At 42.4% G+C, this 16775-nt stretch overlaps 1 protein-coding gene across 6 annotated transcripts in view; it reads right to left on the bottom strand.

Annotated features, from left to right (window-relative positions):
- Positions 1 to 1293: 1293 nt before the first annotated feature.
- The window catches only part of mlpha (melanophilin a), a 203068-nt gene continuing 187586 nt past the window's right edge, over positions 1294 to 16775 (bottom strand). For all 6 annotated transcript variants that reach the window (XM_078551716.1, XM_078551719.1, XM_078551720.1 and 3 more), the window contains 3 exons: positions 14521 to 14587; positions 4572 to 4654; positions 1294 to 2643 (listed from right to left, as the gene is read on the bottom strand). In XM_078551716.1, the coding sequence (XP_078407842.1) occupies positions 2617 to 2643; positions 4572 to 4654; positions 14521 to 14587 (177 nt within the window). In that variant the 3' untranslated portion in view covers positions 1294 to 2616. The remainder of the gene's footprint in view (positions 2644 to 4571; positions 4655 to 14520; positions 14588 to 16775) is intronic.

Below are 16775 nucleotides of genomic sequence, written 5' to 3'. Positions count from 1 at the left end.
ACTTCCAGAAGGCATATGATACAGCCCCTCATAAAAGACAGTTAATTAAAGCTGAACCTCATGGAATGACCAACAAATAGAGAAGAGGCTGCAGAAGGGAAAGCTCTGCAAAGAGAGAGGAAGAGGGCTTTACATAGGAGATCCTACCTGCCACAGGTTTTCAGAGAACACTTCTATCTCTACTTCACCCAGGAGCATTGTCTGACGTGACTTAGATTCAACATGAAGGCGTCACAGAACTTTCACTTCCTTTAAGACAACCTGCAGACCCAGATAAGGGCAAAGATGCCATTGCCAGTGGTGTAAAGATCACGTCAGCATTAAACTTCTATGTAACTGAATCATTCCAAGTGGTATCAGATGACATAGCAGACATCTCCCAGTATATTGTCCATCACTGCATCAGGAAAGTGCTGAAGGCCCTAAGCAGAGAGAAAATGTATGAAAGGGCACGTAGATTGCCAGGATGGTGGTAGTTCAAAAGTTGCAGGAGATATTGACTGCACAGGTGTAGCTCTACAGGCCCCACATCACAGGGAGAGGTACATGAATCACAAGGGCTACCGTTCCATCAGGTGCAGTTGATGAGTGACCATGCACAAACCATTATATCAGTGACTGCCCACTATGCTGACAGCAGCCACAATGCCTTCATCCTGAAGCAGTCTGCTACTGTCTCTGTCTTCAGACCTTCAAGAAGAAGCAGAGGCTGGCTGCCTGGTGACAAGGGGTAGTGCCCATATACCTTGCTGATGATCCCTCTCTGCTATCTGCCCATGCAAGAATGAAAGCCATGTGGTCTGCAGAAACATCATGGAGTGGCTATCGGTATTCTTAGGCAACTATTCACTTTGGAGGAGCCCAACAATACTAGCTGGAGCATATCTCCAAGTTCGTGGTGGTCAACTGTGTCCTCCACAACCTTGCCATCATGAGGGCACAACCAGGTATTCAGAGGCCACCTTAGAAGGAAGAGGAAAAGGAGGGGGTAAAAGATGAGGCAGGCAGGATAACCAGGACTTATTTTCTCTGGACAGGTTGTCCCAGAACACCAGTTCAGACTCTGTTTCCTTTAGGGAAACATCCTTTCACCACCATAGTTCCACAATTCCCCACTTTACTGTCAATATGAGCCACCCCATCACAACATCACTTTGGCCAAGAACTTGCAATAAAAACATCACCCTTTCCATTATATTGTTATCCAAAAACACACTGAGTTATACAAACAAAAGTGAATTATTCTTCCTTGTGCATTCCCAAAGTGCCTGTCCTTTCGCTTCCATACAGTGACTGCAGCATGGCTGGTGGAAAGTTGCTGACTTGTAGATGGCCTTGCAGTGTGATCTCAAGCAGCTCTGGGTCTAGAAGGCCAAGCTTTCGACTGCACCATTTTGAAATGGGTAGCATTAATCAGGGCTTGCTCGATGAGGTAATAGCAAGGGCACTGGCAGAGTGACAGCGGTGTCATACTATAATGGCAAGAGAGTGCAGTAGCTTGTGCCACTGCCACTTCCATGTTGTATCTAATCCTAGTAATCTGTTGCAGTGCATATTCCTGGATTGCCACCAATGTCTGCATGCCCCTTTAAGCACTGAGATCCGCAGTCATGATGGCAGCCTTCTGAGCTTGCATGGCAGCAAGTATGGATCTCATAACTTCCATTTGGGGTTCCACTGCAACACTGAACTGTTGGGTGGCTTCTGAAGGTGCTGCAGTGGAAGTTGAGTCAATGACCACGAGACACTGCATCATGGCTGAGTTCGCAAGTGCTGTTTTGGAGTTGGTCACCATTTCAGGGCTGGCAATGTCCTCTGCCATTTTTGAACCAAACTCTTCTATGCTTCTTGACAGTGTATGGAGGCTCATTATGCATATTCATCAGCATTTTCCTTTATGCTGCCCCATCCTGAGTTTTTTGCTTTCTGATACCCAAAAATCAGGAAGGAGAAAGTTGGGGTGAGAGAAGCAGGCCGTGGATATGTTCAGCTAACTGGTCTATAATTTCCTGATATCCCTCTGTCACCTTTCTTAAATAACAGAGTGACATGCACAATTTTCCAATCTCAAGAAACAGAACTGATTACCGATTGATTGAAAACCATGTCTTATTTTTCCTTGCAATGGCCAGGAATAATGATGGCATTGTATCACTGTATCACCAACCATCATCCCAATTAAGATCATTACCTCATGTAGACCAGGAATGAACCTGAGATATTCTTTATAGTTCAGTTACTCAGTGGGCAGTACATTTAGCAACTGAGCTGTTGAGGGATTTGCACATGCCACCTAATTTGTCACAAAAGTATATTATAAAGTTGTAATATGCAAAGCATCGCTGTATCAAAACATCATAATTGTAAAAAGCATTAGAGTTGATGCAATATGGTAGAATGCACATGCAAATATTTCAATGCAAGGGATATCTATTACTCAAAGGATCAATTGTACATAAGTCTGCATAAAATAAACATATAACACACAAGCCGTTTTGTATTATGTATCATTCAACAAGCTGATTGCTCTTTGAAATGTAGATTTTTATTCCGATTCTGGGAAACACAAGCTTTTCCAATGCTGCAGCACGTGGGTCATGTTGATGGCTTTTCTCTTTAAGGTCGCATAGACATGACTGGTTTCTGTTTAGCAAACAAACAAACAAATAAAGTGTGAACAATTAGGGAGAACAGTAATGAGTGCAAATAACAGGACAGCAGTTGCTCTATCCCTATGATTTCAGGTGATACAATTCTAACCTTTTACCAACCCATTTATCAGGCCAACATTTTAAGGACTAGACTTATGGCTGAAATTTTGTCCCAGCTAGAGGAAGTGAGTTACCTTTCCATAATCTGCATGTAAATCTGCAGGAACTGTGTGCATGACCTAGGGATGGAATAACAACACTGGATATGCATAATTTTAAAACACTTGCTTTCTGTAGCTGGAACAGAGATGTGAAATATTACCAATTAGAGAAGGGTGTAGATCTGACCCTGGACCCATTAGTGCTTCCTTGAATTATCATGGCAAATAGCAAATATATCAAAGAGCTCTGTCCATTGTTAAACAATGTAAAGGCTTTTTAAAAGCTAGTTTTTTTTAAAAAAGTGTTCCTCAAATATTAAATCCGCCAATTGGTAAATTTTCACCAAAAACATGCCCATAGGCATTAATTTTTTTCTATAGCTGTACTCCATACTACTCAAAAACAGCTTTATTTTTAAAGTTACTTTTTTAAGTCACAAGGCTTTATGTTTTCTAATTTGAGAAGCAAACTCTCTCTTTCTCTCTCTCTCTCTCAATGTGCAGAATTAGATTCCCTCCACCCAACGCATATAGTTGGATTCATTTCCTTTTCTCCCCACAAATGTGCACAGGCAGACTGACATCTCCTATCATTGGCTCCATCTGACACATGTCTCCCTCCCCCTGCAGGGGTTCCATTTTCCAAACCTGCTGCCAAGTCAGCCTCCAGGAAAGTAGAGGCACAGGTCAGTGAGTAGATGAAGAACAGCAACAACTGAAGTATGTTTGGCATTGCTCCCCAAACATCTGGTTCAGAAGTAGAAAACAGTGATTCCAATTACACACAACTACATAGTCTAACTGCACCTCATCTTCCGACTAGACACTTCACAGCCTTCCGGACTGAATATTGAGTTCAACAACTTTAGATCATGAACTCTATCCTCCATCCCCACCCCCTTTCTGATCCCCCTTTTTTCCAATAATTTATATAGATTTTTCTTTTCCCATCTATTTCCATTATTTTTAAATGTACTTCCATCCATTATTTTATCTCTACGTTTTAGCCTATTTCGATCCCTTCCCCCAACCCCACCCCCACTAGAGCTATCTGTACCTTGCTCGTCCTGCTTTCTACCCTTAATGTCACTTATTAGCACATTCCTTAGATAATATCACCACCGTCAACACCTCTTTGTCTATGGCACCTTTTGGCAATCTCCACCTATCACTGACCCTCTATCCAGCTCTACCTGTCCCATCCCCCCTTAAACCAGCTTATATTTCGCCTCTCTTCTATTTTTCCTTAGTTCTGTTGAAGAGTCATACGGACTCGAAACGTTAACTGTATTCCTCTCCGTAGATGCTGTCAGACCTGATGAGTTTTTCCAGGTATTTTTATTTTTGTTTTTGTTTTAGATTTCCAGCATCCTCAGTTTTTTGCTTTTATCTTAGTCTAACTGAGCAGTTGGGCAACCTGACAGTTAGCCTAAATACCAGCCCAAGGAATCACCGCTCCACTGTCAGTGAAAGTGATTACTCTAGACCAGGGAATGTTTCCTAACTTTGTCAAAAACTACATTCCCAAATATGATCATTTTGATCTCAAAAATGCTGTACCATATATTTCAACTGTACAACAAAAGATAATTTTTGAGGGAGCTGAATAGGTTATGGATGGAGCCTGGAATCATACAGTGCTGCAGTCTGCTGAAAGCTACAGGCAAATGGGGAGCAAGCCACAAAAGGCTCCAGGCTATATTCTAAGTAGTATTGTACTTCTTTGTACCATGACCTTCACAAATGAATCTCAGCATACCCCAAAAACACGGTCCAATCTTCTGTTTTTGTTACTTGGATTCCGTTGGGTGAGTGATCCTTTGCCCTGTAAATTTCGATCAGCTGTAGAAAAAGAATATTAATTACTAAAATAGTTTAAAAATCAGGAAAGACCATGTAGGCTGAGACTCCTCTTTATCAAAGAGAAATCTTTGACTAAAACAGGTCACTAAATTAGAGGTTTGATGGGGTAGATTTAGAGCAGGTATTTCCACTTATGGCAGAGTCCAAAACAGGGGTCATCAATACAAGATAGTCACTAATAAATCTAATAAGTAATTCAAGAAAAACTTCTTTACTAGGGTATGGTGAAAGTTTGGAACTTGCTGAACTACAGGGAGTAGTAAAGGCAAACAACATAAATGCTTTAAAGGAACAGGTGGATAGGTACATAATGAAGAAAGGAATACAAAGATATAATGATAAGATCACATCAAGCAGAGATGAATAAGACTTCGGAGCGTAACACCAGCACAGACCTATTGGGTTGACTGGCTTTTTCGTGCCATAAGTTCTATGTATATTAATAATCCATAGATGTTTATTGTAGCTTTAATACTTTTTTCCCCTCGGCCTTTAAAAGGAATCTAAATGACATCACTGACTGAAAATATGGCAATCGTGATGTTGACTTTTTTCTTACAGGCCCGTGGTATGTGGACCCCTCTATTTTTCACCTTATTTTCTCCTTCTCCATTTTTTCAATTTCCCTCAGATGGCTAACTGCCTGGTTCTTCACATGTTCTCTTCCCTTGCTAATTTTCACAACGCTAAACCAGGTATTAAAAGATTAAATTACAATTAATGCATTTAAAAAGAAAACACATTTTGTACATAAATTAAACCCAAGACCTTCTGATCTGTGTCATTCAGAAGCACAGTAATTATTGCATTTACATATTAAGTCATTGGGAAGTCATGACTTGAATCAGAGGAGTGAGATAGTGAGAATCCCAGAACAACCTGACACCTTCCTCAGAGCATTATGAATTGAAGAAAAACTCCCGTCATATCTGAAGTTTTTCTTTCTCAATGAATCAAACCATGAGGTTACTTTGGATGTAATACTGATTTTCAGAAAAACCATTCTGTAGAACAGTGCTGTTTTTGTTGAAATTTTCACATCTCTTCTCCCAAAGAATCTAACACGTAGAGATTATGGTTCTATGGAGGCTAGAAATCTCCTAGTCCCAAGTGTAGATTCAGACTATTGACGAACTAACCAAGGTGGCATCACTGTGCAGCATGTTCACTGAACGGTGATTAGGTGCAGGAACCTCAGAAGATTTTCCTCTCTATTGTAACGTGTAACATCTAAACATTGCACTGGAAACCTTGATAAGGCTTCTTTGACAGCACCTCCCTAAACTGTAACTTCAACCAAGACAGGTGCAGCAGATGGAGCATCTCAAAGTTCCTCTCCAAGTCACACATTATCCTGACTTGGACATAGATTGCTGTTCCTTCGTTGTCACTGGATCAAAGATTTTTAAAAATTCTTTCATGGGATGTGGGCATTGCTGGCCTCTCTCTAATTGCCCTTGAGAAGATGATGGTGAGCTGCTTTCTTGAACCACTGCAGTCAACTTGGTGTAGGTGCACCCACTGTGCTATTAGGGTGAGAGATCCAGGATTTTGACCCAGTGACAGTGAAGGAATGGCAATATAGTTCTAAGTCTGGCTTGCAGGGGAATTTTCAGGTATTCCCAAGCGTGCTGTCCTTGTCCATCTAGGTTGTAGAGGTCACAGGCTTGGAAGGTGCTGTCAAAGGTAGCTTGGCAAGTTGCTGCAGTGCAACTTGTATATAGAAAGATGGAAACATAGCTAGGAGCAGGAGCAGGCAATTTGGCCCCTTGAGCTATTCGATAAGATCTGGTTATGGTCTGAACTCCACCGGCGTGTACCTCCATATGGTCCACACTGCTGAAACTGTGCGCTGGTGGTAGTGGGGGTGAATGTTTAGGTTGGTGGATGGGGTGGGCTGCTTTGTTCTGGATGATGTATTTCATCACACTCCTAACTTGTGTCCTGTAGATGGTGAAAAGGCTTTGAGGAGTCAGGAGATCAGTTACTTGCCACAGAATTCCCAGTCTCTGACCTGCTCGTATAGTTACAGTACTTTTATGGCTGGTCCAGTTAAGTTTCTGGTCAATGGTAACCCCCAGGATGTTGATGGTGGGGGATTCAGCGATGGTAATGCTGGTGAATATAAAGTTAGACTCTCTCTTGTGGAGATGGTCATTGCCTGGCAAGTAAAAGAAAATTCCTCACCATTTATCAGTCAAAGCTTGAATGTTGTCCAGGTCTTGCTGCATTTGGACGCAGACTGCTTGAGTATCTGAGGAATTGTGAATGCTACTTAACACTGTGCAATCATTAGCAGACATTCCCATTTCTTATGATGGAGGAAACATCTTGGACGAAGCAACTGAAGATGATTGGGCCTAGGACACTTACCCTGAGGATCTCCTGCAGTGATGTCTTGGATTAGCCTCAAACAACTGCAACCATCTTCCTCGTGCTAAGTCTGATTCAAACCATTGGGGAGTTTTCCCCTGATTCCCATTGACTTCATAGGAACATAGAAAATAGGAGCTGGATTAGGTCATTCAGCCCTTTGAGCCTGGACTGCCATTCAATATGATCATGGCTGATCCTCTATCTCAATGCCGTACTTACGCACTCTCCCCATACCGCTTGATGCCTTTAGAGTCCAAAAATCTATTTATTTCCTTCTTGAATATATTCAGTGACTTGGCCTCCACAGTTTTCTGTGATAGAGAATTCCACAGGTTCACCACCCTCTGAATGAAGAAGTTTCTCCTCATCTCAGTCCTAAATGGTCTACCCCGTATCATAAGATTGTGACCCCTTGTTCTAGGCCTCCCAGCCAGAGGAAACATCATCTCTGCATCCAGTTTGTCCATCCCTGTCAGAATTTTATATGTTTCAATGAGATCCCCTCTCATTCTTCTAACCTCCAGTGGATACAGGCCTAGTCGACCCAATCTTTCCTCATACGACAATCCCGCCATCCCAGGAACCATTCTGGTGAACCTTTGCTGCACTCCCTCTATGGCAAGTATATCCTTTAAGGTAGAGACCAAAACTGCACACAATACTTCAGGTGTGGTCTCAGCAAGGCCCTGTACAGCTGCAGTAAGACACCCTTGCTCCTGTACTCAAGTACTCTCGCAATGAAATGACGGCCAACATACTATTTGCCTTCCTAACTGCTTGCTGCACCTGCATGCTTGCTTTCAGTGACTGGTGTACAAAGACACCTAGGTCCCTTTGTACATCAACATTTCTCAATCCATCACCATTTAAATAATACTCTGCCATTCCGTTTTATCTACTGAAGTGGATAACTTCCACGTAATACTGCATCTGCCATGTATTTGCCCATTCACCCAAATTCACCTAAATCACCTTGAAGCCTCTTAACACCCTCCTCATTGTTCACATTCCCACCAAGTTTCATGTCGTCAGCAAACTTGGAAATATTACATTTAGTTCCCTCATCCAAATCATTGATATATTGTGAATAGCTGGGGCCCAAGCACTGATCCCTGCGATACCCCACTACTCACCACCTGCCACTCCAAAAAAGACCCCATTTATTCCTACTCTCTATTTCCTGTCTGCTAACCAATTCTCAATCCATGCCAATACATTACCCCCAATCCCATGTGCTTTAATTTTACAGTCCTCTTTTATGTTCCTTGCAAATTTACTCTCATATTCTATTTTTCCCCTCTTATTCAATCTCTTGGTCCTCCTTTGCAGAATTCTAAACTGCTCCCAATCCTCAGGCTTGCTACTTTTTCTAGCAACTTCATATGACTTCTCTTTGGATCTAATACTATCCTTAATTTTTTTTGTTAGCCATGGTTGGGCCACTTTTCCTGTTGTATTTTTGCGCCAGAAAGAAATGTGTAACTGTTGCAATGCATACATTTGTTCCTTAAATATTAGCCATTGTCTATCCACTTTTTGTTGAAGTTGGAGAGGGAAATGGACCCAGGGGACTCCTGCACTACCTGCCTAGTGCATTTACTGTGTCTGGCGGTCACCCATTCCCTTTCTGTCTGTGCACTCTTTACCTGCAGTGTGACCACCTCACTGTACATGCTATCCACGAAGATCTCATCCTTGCGGATGCTCTACAGTCACTCCAGGCGCAGCTTCAAAATTTTTGAGTAGCTGCAGCTGGAGGCACTTCCTATGCACATGGTCACCCTGGACACTGCAAGTGTCCCTGACTTCCCATATTGCACAGGAGGAGCATTCCACTTGGCCGAGCTGCCCTGCTATGACTTACCCTTAAATTACACCCTTTACTTTTACTTCCTCAAGTTTAGAGAATATTAAGGACAGAAGAAATTCTTACCAGGTCCTATTTACCAAGGCCGCCGCTCTTCTTACTGAGTAAAAGTAGAAAATGAAAGGATCACCTCCTTCCCTCTTCAGCGACTCCCTCTCTCATCAAACTCCAACTGAAGCACTCTAATACAGCCCAAAGCAGCACTCTAATGCAGCCCAAAGCAGCACTCTAATACAGCCCAAAGCAGCACTCTAATGCAGCCCAAAGCAGCACTCTAATGCAGCCCAAAGCAGCACTCTAATGCAGCCCAAAGCAACACTCTAATGCAGCCCAAAGCAGCACAATAGATGGCTTGCTTTCATGCTTTCTGAATCTAGCTTCTGAAAATCTGTTTAAACCAGTTAACTAATTTACTAGCTGCAGCTGCAAGCAGAGCCTGTATAACCCCTGTTTTAAAGCTGGACTAAAACTCACCTTCTCCCAACCCAAAGAGTAACTTTTAGTTAGTTGCTAAATTAAAAAAAGATTAGGCTTTAGATAGAAATTAACCCTTAAAAGTTCCTTTCTCACCAAACTCCAACTGAAGCACTCTAATGCAACCCAAAGCAGCACTCTAGTGCAGACTTCAATTTTGCTAGTGCTCCATGATGCCATTCTTGGGTCAAATGCTGATTTGATGTCAAGGGCAGTCACACATTCACACTCATGAGCATACAGGGAAGAAAGACAGGGAAAGAAAAGGAAAGTTACAAATTGAAGCTACCAAAAAAATCAAAAGGAATGGGCATTAATTCGTGGGAATAGAGTCCAGTAAGTCAATGTCCAATGAAAGTACTTTCAGTTGGCTTTGTCTGGCAGAATTCCTGAGGCAGAATTTTACATTCGGCGTGTGGGCCCAACAGGCCTGAACGTAAAATGACGTGTGACGTCGTCAGGTGTGCGTCCCGACGTCATTCGTTTGGCTGATAATTGAAAGGCCTATTAAGGCCATCAACTAGGTAATTCAGTTGCATTTTACGGTGAAAAGGCTAAGCGGCCTTTACGTTTTTTAGGATACCTAATTTCTCGAGCGGGATGAGGTTTCCTAAAGCGAATACTAATTAAATAAAACCGTTACGTTCAAAATAAAAACATATCCCATCTCAAGTGACATAGCCACATGAGGGGACATGTTTCATTAAATTTTTCATGTCTTTATTTTTTTAAAAAGCATTTCAATCTCCCTGAGGCAGCAACGTGCCTTGGAGATTGAAGCGCTCTTCCATGCACATACGCAAACTGCACGCTAGGCCTGGCTCTCCCTCCCCATCCCCCAACTCCGCACAGGTAGCGCCCAGCGCTACCGCTCATGATCCACACAGGGCGGGCCTCAATTGGCCCGCCTGCGTGAAATCATGGTGCGGTGCTGATCACGGGCGGGGGTTGGCTCCATGACTGCCCCCACCCGCTTCCGCTGAGCCTGCCCAACGACTGGAAAATCTTGACCCTGGTCTTTTTCCTAGGAGCTTGCTTGGAGATTGAGGCAGTTGAAGATGCAGCAAAGTATTCTTGTATTCTGGGAATCATTTCACTTCGTAGGCAAAATACAGAATTTTTTCTGGAGTTCAGTATTTGAGAGAGGCAGAGGTTAGAGGCAGGCTGCTAGCCTTGAGCCCTGTTTTATCATTTGGGGTTAAACAGCAACTGAAGACAGAATCCAAAAGCTGTATAATTAATTCAGACAACTCAAGTCTCAATCATGTGACAGGGTGGTTTCAGGTCGAGCCATTCAGCTAACGATGTACTTTGAGACCCTCATTAAAACCCAACCCATTGTATTTTGAGCATATAACTGTGGAACTATTAGCACAATGTTGGAGATGAGGAGTCACCATAACTCTTCCTTTGTCCAGATCTGGCTGGTGCCAGATGTCTTGTCTACTAGTTCTTTGTGTTGGCTTGGCTGGAATGTTCACACAATGCTAGGGGTGTCACATTCTAGGAGGATGATGAGTTAGCCTTTCCCATTGGAACTGCTCAGAATCTTCCAGAACTACCATCATATGATCAGCTGCAGTCATTTTACCAGTCCAGCAATATTGTCCAGTTTTAAAAACAGAATTTAAACAAGAGAATATAGAAGGGAAACAAATTTTAAAGTTTTTTTTTCATGCCTTCTCGGCATAACACTTTGCTGATGATTGAGAGGAAGCTGATGTGTTGGTAATAGGCCAGATTGGACTTGTCCTGCTTTTTGTGGACAGGACATACTCGGGCAATTTTCCACATCATCAGGATGCCAGTGTTGTAGCTTTTCAGGAACAGCTTGATTTGGGGCACAGCTGGTTTTGGAGCACACGTCTTCAGTACTACTGCCAGAATGTTGTCAGGGCCCATGGCCTTTTCAGTATCCAGCACCTGCAGCCATTTTATGATATCACGTGGAATGAATCGAATTAGCTGAAGACGGGCATATGTGATGGTGGGAACCTCAGGAGGAGGCTGAGATGGATCATCCACTCGGCACTTTGGGCTGAAGATGGCTGCAGATGCTACAGGCCTTGTCTTTTACACTGATGTGCTGGCCTCTCCTATCATTGAGAATGGGAAATTTGTGCAGCCTCTTCCTTCAATTAGTAATTTAATTGCCCACTACCATTCACAATTGGATGTGGCAGGACTGCAGACTTTTGAACAGATCTGTTGGTTGGAGGATTGCTTAGCTCTGGCTGTTGCATGCTGCTTTTACTGTTTAGCGTGAATATAGTCCTTTGTTGTAGCTTCACCAGGTTGACACCTCATTTTTAGGTGTGCCTGGTTCTGCTCTTGGCATGCTTTTCTGTACTTCTCATTGAACCAGGGTTGCCCCCTGACTTAATTGTCAGAGTTAGGGATATGCTAGGCCATGAGGTTACAGATTGTTGTTGGATATAATTCTTCTGCTGCTGTTGGCCCACTGTGTCTCATGGATGCACAGTTTTGAACTGCTAGATCTGTGCTGCCATTTAGCACGCTGGTAATGCCATACAACATGATGGATGATACCCTCAGTGTGAAGATAGGACTTGTCTCCACAAGGACTGTGCATGGTCATACTGTCATGGGCAGATGCACCTGCGATGGTTGATTGGTGAAGGTAAGATCAGTAGGTTTTTCTCTCTTGTTGGTTCCTCATCATCTGCCACAGGCCCGGTTTGGCAGATATATCCTTCAGGACTCAGCCAGCTCAGTCAATAGTGGTGATACTGAACCACTCTTGGTTATGGGCATAAGTCCCCCACCCAGAGTAAATTCTGTGCTCTTGCTACTCTTTGTGTTTCTTACTGATTCATCAGCTGAGAAGAGGTGGAGGCAGGGTGGGGGGGCACAGTGGTAGATGATAATGAGTAGCATGCCATGAGACTACATGGGGTCTGAAATCAATGTTGAAGACTTCCAGGGCAATTCCCTTCCAACTATATACCACAATGCCACCACCTCTGGTGGGTCTGCCAGGGGGACAGGACATACCCAGGAATGGTGATGGAGCAGTCTGGAACATTACTATGTCGTTGGACTGGTCTGTAGGACAGCTCTCCCAATTTTAGTACAAGCCCCCAGGTGTTAGTGAGGAGAACTTTGCAGAACCGACTGGGCTGGGTATGCCTTTGTCTTATTCGATGCAAAGATCAATGCTGGGTGATCTGTCTGGTTTCATTCTTTTTTGACTTTTCTGTAGCGTTTTGTACAACTGAGTAGCTTGTTAGGCCACAGAGGGCAGTTGAGAGTCAACCACATTCCCGAGTCCACAGAGTCACAGAGTCCTGCAATCTCTACTTAGCAGCATTACAGACAATCATGGTTTAAAAAGGCTGCTCACCACTACCTTCTTGAGAGCAACTAAGCTTAAGCAATAAATGCTAGTCTTGTTCATTATATCCATGAATGAATATATAGAAAAGTCCAGAGACCCAATAGCAGTACCCCTTACAACTGCTTCAGTTGAGACTAACTAACTCAGCACAGTCTGAGCATTGAACATCAGCTTATCAGGCTCAGTTTAATTATACAGGGCAACGAAGCCACAGAAATCAGTGGGCACCACAGCTTCCTGTTAAACATGCTATATGTGCTTATGGAAATTCTGCGAATCATGCAGACAAAATAAACACTTTGGGCGGGATCTTCCACACCCGCCCATTGCTGGGATCTTCTGGTCCGCTGCAAGTCAATGGACTTCTGGCTGGGGCGCCGCCTCACCCGTGGCGGGTCCCACCCGTGACGGGGCTGGAAAATCCCAGCCTCTGTGTGGTAACAAGCAATGGGAAGCAGCCTTAAAAATGTTTGTATCACATTTTGGCCACTGAATTCCACAAACATCAAGAGAAAGTCAATCAAAATTACAAATAAACCACTGCTGGTCTGACAGCAACCTTCTCCAACTTCGTTTAAAAGCACTATTGTATTTTGTCCACAGGAAAATCTAAAGATGTATTTAAATCCATCCTCATTGACTTTGATCATGTGAGCTTTTTCTTCCAAAAGGATTGTCCATCTTAACACTAATATATTGATAATTTTTTTCAAACAACGTGCTGCTTCTCCACAGATACTCAATGGTGATTGCTTCAGAAGGGGCCTGGACAAAGACATTCATTAACCCTTCATTAAAAGGGAAGAGAAGTATATGAAACAATCACTTTCATGATTAGCCTTTCTGTATTTAATTAAATAATTATAAATACCCTTTAAAACTTAGTGTTAGAAGCAAGTTCCTTCTGGAATCCTTTAACAAGTTAACGTCAGGGTGATAATATTTATTTTAAGGATTTCTTGCAATGTGCTATGACACTGGCAATGAGGTGCCAATGCTATCTTAATGCTTTAAAAACTGTTCATCAGCATGTGTTTGCTGCACTAAACAGAAAATCCTCCCACTCACTTCCCTTAATTAGGTACTGTCACCGTGGCTTCCCCAAATAAAATAGTCATCCTTGGGACTAATATCTATATTAATAATATATGAGAGATATTTGAAAGCAAGTGCTTAGAACATGATTTTTTAAAGGCATTAAGACATCATTTATTGGGGGAGATGGAGTGGGGCAGTGTTTGTTTCCTACATATTCCTTCCCCTTTAAGCCATATTGGCAACATAAATTTATGAAATGTAACTGTCAAAATAATATTGAGGTTAAATAGGCTGCAGCAAGACAATCTGGTGGGAGTCGCAACTGCTCGAGACATTGGGCAAAATTTTTAGCTCAGCGGGTGGTGCGTGCGCGCCCAACCTGCTTGAATGTGAAATGACGTGCGTTGGTATGGTCGGCAGCACACCCGCCAACAATTAAAATGCCTGTTAAGGCCATTAAACAATCAATTAACTTAAATTTTTCGCTGCTGTCCGACCTTACTGTTGGCAGGCAAGCGAAAAGGCCAAGCGGCCTTTGCATTTTTTTGGAAACCTTATCCATGGGCGGGATGAGGTTTCCAAAAGCAAATAAGAATAAAATAGAAGTTTTAAAATTTAATTAATAACATGTCCCTGCTCATGTGACAGAGTAGACCCAACCCATATTCAAATAAAAATTATCAATATTATTCAAAATATATTCAAATTATATTGTTACTATTTCTAACTGACTTTTTGATTCCTTGTTTCCAGTTGGATTTGAACTTTTTCGGCGAGGACACTGCTGCACCATCATTGCCTGTAAAAAATAGTCACATTCGTCAAATTGGTTGTAAAATGAATCATCATCCATATATAACACACAATTCAAAGGCTATTTATCACTTATCTGTGCACAAATATAGCCGCCATGGGTAACATAATTCTCAAGGGTTAAGAGAATGTGAGATTGATAAACATGGCCAGTGCTTTCCAGAGGCACTCTATGCACCTGTGCATCAATAAGCAGATCTAGGCCCTCAGCACAAGATACATTGTAATATTTAATTATTGCTCTCAATTTATTATGAAGAATGTGCTAAGAGATTAGCAAATTCATTAGGGTGGGAATTCTTGCTGACACCTCAAGAAGAAAGGACCTAGGGGAGGGTGGGCAGGGGGGTGGGGAGGGTGCTGCTGCGAAGTTGGAGATAGTGTCTGGCCAAATTTGGCCTTTAGCTTTAACATTTTGGCAGCTGATAAGCTGGACGAGCCCTATTGGAAGAACAGGGAAGGTAAAAAGATAAGTTTTTAAAATTCCTGTGGTCCTTCCTTGCATGTGCTTTAGTAAAGACCACTGAATGACTGGGGTTCTTCTCAGGCTTCCAGTCTCTTTGTGGGAAGCATGCCTCATTTTAATAAGAATAGAGCATTATTGACATATACTCTGCACTCTCTGAGGTATATATTTCAGGCATACAGTTGGCTCCTGCACCCAATTAGTCAGGGAGTTATCAGCTATTGAGAATACAGGTAAAACAAAAAGATTACTCCAAATAAAGCAACTTTATACTTCAATTTGAACCCAACTTTGTTTTTATCTTGTTCCAGCCTCAGCTTTCTCCCCATATCTCCTCACTTGAAGATGATGATCTGCCACTTTTTGGTGCCTTGCCCAAACTATCATTCTTTTCAATTTAAACTGGGGCAGTGAATGCCGCATGGATATTTGTCTGGAGGGTACCACAGCTAAGCCCAATGCTGTCCTCACAAAATATCCACTTTCTAGCAAAAATCATTGTCCAGTGATGAGGACAGACACTCCAGCCGATTTATCCCCACCTTAGAACTGAGGCACCAAGCTAATTGAAGCATTTCATCCACTACCTGTGGTCAGCTAATGTGGAATACACTGGGGGTCAAAACTGAAAGCTTCCTGATCTGTCGGCTCAGCCCTGCAATGAGAAGTTTATTGACCAGCTGAGCAAGCACTGTGAGATTTCTAATACCAAATTTATTCTCCATATAATTCTTCTCTGCAGCTGAACATCAGCCCAGTCTTCCTCTGCAGCAAATGTGGCAGAGACATGCCAAAGTGGGGCTCCTGAACCGCACCAGGCGATGTTTCGCACAGACTTGATGGCACAAACCGTTGTCTCATGAGACAGAAAGCTGCCAAAGAGCTGAACTTTTGAAGTTCATAGATTTTATCTTCAAAGTGGTGAAATGAAAAACAATTTATATACCTTTGAAGGACACCATCCACTTAATGTTTACTACCATGTTGTTCACCTAAATAGCATAATGATTTTTACGATTGAAAGATAAATTCCATAGCAAGCTTGAAATGCCACCCTTGGAGCTTATAAAGATATATGTGGAAATTCGTCTGGCAATTCTAGTTTATAAAATTGGATAAAGTGAATCTAAAGTAGTGTAGAAACCAGACATTGAGCTTGGGTGCTTTAGCGGGCAGGTTGAGACTACAAAAGCCGCCAAATTCTGAGGCAAGAAATTGAATTATTTGTCATGAGATATCATGTTTCTTGCCAAAACAATTTGTCAAGTTACTCATAAATGTTTATTTATAATAAAAGTAAAAGGTAAACAAAGAAATGAGTGATGTTTAACAAATGCATTAGAAATGGAACAAAGAAAGGTCACTATTTCCAACAATCGATGAAGAAGTCCTTCCTCGTGCCCACCCACGCCCCCACCCTTCACCTCCGCACCACCCACATTAAATCCTATAGGATGATGGGGATCTTGGATGGGAATTACCTTCTGACTTCTGTTAGTGTTTCATCATCTTTGCCTCTCTCTTCCTCACATTTCCCTGAAGAATAGCTCCAGACACTGTCTCCCATCCAGTATCTCTTCCAAGATACACTTTAAATGTTTCAAGTTTGATCTTCAGCAGGAGAGTGCATGCTATTTAACAGTAAAGGTATCACAGAGCTGCAGCCTTTCCTCAGTTGATATTTGCATACATACATTATGCAACTGGG

Source organism: Cetorhinus maximus, chromosome 11 (genome assembly GCF_964194155.1).
Source record: "Cetorhinus maximus chromosome 11, sCetMax3.hap1.1, whole genome shotgun sequence".
Lineage (NCBI taxonomy): Eukaryota > Metazoa > Chordata > Chondrichthyes > Lamniformes > Cetorhinidae > Cetorhinus > Cetorhinus maximus.
Note: the sequence above shows the minus strand (reverse complement) of the source record. Positions and strands in the feature narration are given on the sequence as shown.